Genomic DNA, 6,047 nt, shown 5'->3' on the forward strand with positions numbered 1-6,047 from the left:
AGCTAATGTTCACAACAGAATGCTAGTTTACTGCGTACTGTGCTGTGTGTACTGTCTATAAATAAGATTGTAAAAGATAAATGCATCAATATGGTTCAAGTATTGTCACAGAAATAAATTAGCATTTTTAATCCAATTTGCTTTCATCAAAGGCTGTAAACAGAAGGTCATGTTGAGCACATTTCATTGTGGGACACAGTTTTCATACCATTCTTAAAGTTATAAGAGCTAATTCTCCATCTGTCTGTTCAGAGCCAGGTATGGCGCTGTGGATTCAGGCGCAGCAGCTGCAGGGGGATGCCCTGCATCAGATGCAGTCTCTCTATGGCCAGCACTTCCCCATTGAGGTGCGCCACTACCTGGCACAGTGGCTGGAGGCTCAACCGTGGTGAGCTTTTTTGCTCCACTAGCATCTCAGATCTGTGTATGTAATAAAGGCTGTTTAATATTGTAGCAGTGCATGAAATGGACTGAAGAGTGTTTGTCGTGTGCAGGGATGCCATTGACCTGGAGAACCAGCAGGACGAGTTTAAAGCAAAACGTCTGCTAGATGGTCTGATCCAGGAGCTGCAGAGGAAGGCAGAGCATCAGATGGGTGAAGATGGTTTCCTGCTGAAAATCAAACTGGGTCATTATGCCACACAGCTGAAGGTACGAAAATCAATTGCAGTTTGTTGCGAGAGGTCAGGTCTCTGTATTTCCTTCCCAGTGGAAGTTTTCATGTGGACAGCAGCAATACTTTATAAAAGAAAAAAAAATTCTGGCCCGCACTGTGAGAATCTTACGAATTTGGAGCAGAGGTCTTCTGCTGCAGTCAGCTAATACTCTGATGAGAGTTAGTTGTCATGTAGTGGTAAAGTTACTTGTAGTTGCAGCCCTCTACGAACACCTTGGCAATTGAATCGCCATTGGCTAGTAAATTTTTTGTTTACTCGCCAGACTGATAATAGAGTTTACGGTACGTTAAATACAGGTGCGTTGCACTGAAAAACAGCACAGATCGCTTGGCGGAGAGTGAAACTGATGCGCTCAGTCAGAGAGTGTTCGGCGAGTGAAAATATATCTGAGCTAAACTTATACTTAGCCTCCAACTCACACTGGCGAGTAAAATCTGAGAATTTATTAGCAATTGGCCAATATTAGACATCATTTAGTCGCCCAGAGTGAAGATTTAGTCGCATATGCGAGTGATTTACTCGCAATGTAGAGGGTTGAGTAGGTAGAATATCTAAAGTGGACCATCAGAATAAAGTATAACCTGTAACGCTCTTAACACACTGAAACAAATTTGTGTTGATGGTAATGTTTGTGTGTGCTACTGCTAATGTAGTATATTCTGCTTCAAATTTGTTTTAAAAACAGAAATAAAAACACTTTTATTTGTTAAAAAAATAATATTGGCTCGCTCATTACACAGACTAAAGTGACACGTTATTCAAGGTCTGTTGCATATTTCGTTCCAAAAGATTTGTACATCTGTTGAATTGAGTTGATACCCATGATGATCCTGTGTTTTTCGTAGAGTTCGTATGACCCTTGCCCTCTGGAGCTTGTGCGGTGTGTTAAACACATCCTGTACACTGAGCAAAGACTTGTACAGGAAGCATCCAACGTAAGTCACACATGCAACTTCATTGGTTGTTTATTTACACTGAGGATGTCATAATTGGATTTTGAGCAAGTGATATCTTGTTTGTTTGTGGCAATCAGGCCAGCAGCCCGGGGTCAGGTCCGGTAGATGGGACCCCTCAGAGATATCAGCAGATCAACCAGACATTTGAGGAGCTACGTGTTATGACACATGACACAGAGAACGACCTCCGCAAGCTGCAGCACAGTCAAGAATACTTCATCATTCAGTACCAGGAGAGCTTAAGGATACAGGGTATGAACATACGCTGTCTTAGTCTGCACATCCAGTATCATTTATGTATCGTACACAGTGAGTTTATTCCATATTGTACTACAACCCCGCTGAATGCATGATTCCGATTGGCTGGCAAGCAAATCAGAAAAACCTTGAAATATGAAATGAAAATATGACAGACCTTTGATGTCTACAAATATGGAAAGAATATGTTTTTGCTTTTTTGGTGACTCAGCAAGTAAAACCAGCCTAATGGCTAAATGAAAGTAATGATGCATTAACACAGATCTTTTAGTTCAATAAGTGAGTCACATGTTGATTCAGTAGTCGCACTGGAGTGCGACAACAGTACAACAACGGCCACATTATCATAGTATGATGCATATTTACTAGCAAGTCACAACTGTTTCCCAAAACTGTGCTGACATGTTTGCACCTCTGTTGTTGGAACAGCATTGGTTCAGCAATATGGGACTGTCGTTAATGATGTGACACAGAAGTGGTGGAGTAAGAACTACTGCTAATTATTCAATTCAATATCACAATTAATATAAGACTATTAAAGTTAATTTACACAGAAACAACAGAAAATCATTATTTTTTATTTTTAAACATTTACATGCAGTATGTAATTGGTGTAAACTTTGCTCCTTCAGGCTATATATGTGGTTCATTCAGTCAGCACATCATAATTTCTACGAAATGCTGCTGTAACAAACATGGCATCAACCACATAGCTTTGCGATGCTGTGAATGTTCTTTGGCCTCTTGGTTTCGCTAAAGCCAACAACAAAGCTTTTGGGAAACGCACGCCTGACTGATTTGGTGAATAATTTGTCAGACTGATTCAAAGTCATGACTTTTTAAGGGCGTTTCACACTGAGCGTGATGCGAAAAAGCAAGGTGAATCGCCGACGAACGTTGCTTTCACATCGAGCGCGAAACGATAGATCGCCGTCTGCTAATTCACGCCTGCACGCTTGGTGGCGCCGACCAACAATGCATTTTTTCCTCATGTAGCCTATGTATCTCGTATATGGCTTTTACATCGTGCTCAATATACAGTATTAAATTAAGATAAATAACTTTAAATGCTATAACTGATAAATGCTTTCATATTTCATGTGTAGAAAAATGTTTCTCTATATGGAAGGGCAAGAGATATGATTACATGATTGACAGATCTTGGGTGAACTCATAACACTCACGCACGTGGAATAAAACGGACCGTGCTCTTCAGATCACATAATTCAGTGGAAAATTAATAGAAATGATATTCTGTATAAAGAACATGTGAGAATAAATCTGTTCTCAAATACCAACGATAACAAGAACTCAGCATCCACTCTCTTCTCTCAAGCAGATACTCTTCTTCGGTGATGGTTTGCACTGGTTTCCGAAACAGCACCATCATTCTCACCCTTTTTTGTGCAACAGCAGCTGCTCTGGGCATGTGAGCTCAAATCTCATTGGACGGCCCGTTTCATCGTGGAGCGACAGGGAAAAAATCGACACACAGGACGAAAAAAAAACCTTCCTTTTTCGCGCCGTGAATGATCGCGCTTAGTATTGTTTCGATTCAAAAGCGTCATCGCGCCGAACATTCACGCCAATTTTCGCGTTCAGTGTGAAAAGGCCTTTATTATTACTTCCAGGTCTACAATCCACATGCCCATTCAAACGGAGCGTTTCGATGAGGGGGGTCAAAACAGGGCAGAAAATAGACTATTGCTTCTAAATTTATGTTTTTTGATGTAAAAATCTTGGGACAATATTACCTGGTCTGATGTCCATAGCGATGTCCAAAGTGGGGAAAAAAAATATTTTGAAATTCGAATCAAAGTGTGCCAGTTTTGAACATGTTGAATTCAAGCTAAATGAGTCATTCTGAAATAAATGGCAAAAACATGCCAAATTCTACACAGGGAATGCTGTTGAGTAATGAGTCATTGAACTGTGTTTTTAATCGATTAATTAAAGTTTTCTCTTTGTCGTATAGCTCAGTTGAGTAGTTTGGCCAGCATTCCTCCAGCTGAGCGTGTTCAGAGAGAATCGGGTCTGCAGAGCAGGAAGTCCACGCTAGAGGCCTGGCTCACACGAGAGGCCAACACCTTACAGAAATACAGACAGGTACACTAAATCCACATGATACACATACACGTTTTTTTCCCCTTACGACAATATAAACTCAGTAACAAACATTTGGTGTAAACCAGAATCAATATTTTCCATCATATTCTCCAATGGTTGAATAAGATAATGTATGTTTGTACATAGGAACTGGCAGAGAAGCATCAGAGGACTCTAGCTCTGTTGAGGAAACAGCAAACCGTGATCGTAGATGATGAACTGATTCAGTGGAAGAGACGACAGCAGCTCACAGGCAATGGAGGACCATCAGAGGGAGGACTGGACATACTACAAGCCTGGTACTGATGCACAGTATACACACAGGGGCCTGAGGGCTTACCATAGACTTTTCTTTTTATAAGCTAATTAATATGACTTACCTTGGCAGGAATCCTAAGGCCTGTTTCAAACCATACAAATAGGCAGCTTACATGATTTCCATCAACTATTGACATATCGAGGCGTTAGTTATCAAAGTGTAAATCAGTATAAATTGCCATATTTTTCTGATAAAAAAGTTGCACCTGAATATAAGTCACACTGGGTCACAATTAAATTGATGAGAGAGAAGAACATATATATCGCATTTTATTATTGCATTCAGAAATAATGTAAAATATCAGTTAATAAAATGAAATGTAACATTCTAAACATATACGTATAAATACTAGAAAAAAAAAACATCCTTTTTTCAAGATATTTTTTTTAAAGATAATTCGGTAAAATCCAAATAAGCTTTACAGATCTTTACTGGAAAGTAGGGCTGTGAATCACCAGCAAAGTCACGATACGATACGTATCACGATACAGATGCCACGATACGATACATATCACGATGCATGACTGCACTGAATTTCACCTCAGCAGAATTTAGATAAACAGCTGTTTATTAAATACTGCTTACTATAGTGCCATTTCTAACTATTGGCAGAGCAGGCACTTGACCTCTGCATTATGAAGGGCCTCCATAACTGTACCACAGTACAATATAGGTAATGGCATATGTTTCATGTTTACATTGTGCACTCCCCACCAGGTACAATATTCTGATTGTTTGCATCTTGTTTTTAAGCCCATAAATAATAATGTACTCGTTCTCTACAATTAAAAAAAAAAAATTAGAAGAGTTCTAAATAGTGTTGTCACGGTACCAAAATTTCAGTATTCGGTACCAATACCAGTGAAAATCCACAGTTCTCGGTACCAATTTCGGTACCAAAGCAAAACACAAAAACATGCTAATTGAACAACATTTTTATTAATAACGTTAAACAAAAATTAAATGTACAAAACCAATGCCATTCTTTATACTTATTTAAAAGTGTTTCAAGTTTTCCCACAAGTAATAAAAGTATGAAAAAAATAAACAAGTTTCACTCAAAAGTTTAGTCGGTTCTGCTGCCACTGAAAAACATCTGTAAACTGTTGTCTGTTTTAGGGTTTGCTGGTGTGTTTCAGGATCTTCCTCAGTCTGCAGCTGTAAAAGGAAAATATAATATACTTAAGTAAAGCAATGGGCTGAGTCTGACCAAATGCAACATAAGATCATTGACACCAGCTAAAATATAACTTTTCAGTAAATAACAAACCTCAGCTTTTATAAGAAATGTAGATAAGATTACAAATATTAAGTGTATATCAAATAGATGGAAACTGTAGTATTAAAAACACTTTACAATAAGATTTTATTTGTTAGATAACATGACCTAACAATAAACAATAGTTATATGACAATTATTCTTCTTAGGGTTAATTTCAAAGTTCAATCTGTTAAAATTATTTAATGCACAATGAACAAACATGAATGATCAAGTGTTTGTATTAAATAACATTCACAAACATTAATGAATGTTTTAAAAATATATTGTTCACTCACTGTAAGATGTTACTAGATCTAACATTGTACAGTAAAGTCTATACAGGAGATAAAATTTGACTGTACTTTTATTTAATCCAAACTGTGTTCATATTTAATTTTAAAGGGCTTTTAAAACCTGCTAGAGATATTCAGCCAAGAATTACAACTAACTAACTAAAAAAAAACAAAAAC

The 6,047-nt window shown here is 37.9% G+C and overlaps 1 protein-coding gene across 1 annotated transcript in view; it reads left to right on the forward strand.

Annotated features, from left to right (window-relative positions):
- LOC107716464 (signal transducer and activator of transcription 5B-like) overlaps positions 1-6,047 on the forward strand; it is a 37,278-nt gene that overhangs the window by 9,648 nt on the left and 21,583 nt on the right. The window contains exons 2-7 of the mRNA XM_016522923.1: positions 253-388; positions 495-651; positions 1,523-1,612; positions 1,711-1,885; positions 3,867-3,997; positions 4,145-4,296. Of these exons, the coding sequence (XP_016378409.1) occupies positions 261-388; positions 495-651; positions 1,523-1,612; positions 1,711-1,885; positions 3,867-3,997; positions 4,145-4,296 (833 nt within the window). The 5' untranslated portion in view covers positions 253-260. The remainder of the gene's footprint in view (positions 1-252; positions 389-494; positions 652-1,522; positions 1,613-1,710; positions 1,886-3,866; positions 3,998-4,144; positions 4,297-6,047) is intronic.

Source organism: Sinocyclocheilus rhinocerous, unplaced genomic scaffold, assembly GCF_001515625.1.
Source record: "Sinocyclocheilus rhinocerous isolate Xijiao unplaced genomic scaffold, SAMN03320098_v1.1 scaffold419, whole genome shotgun sequence".
Taxonomy (NCBI): Eukaryota; Metazoa; Chordata; class Actinopteri; order Cypriniformes; family Cyprinidae; genus Sinocyclocheilus; species Sinocyclocheilus rhinocerous.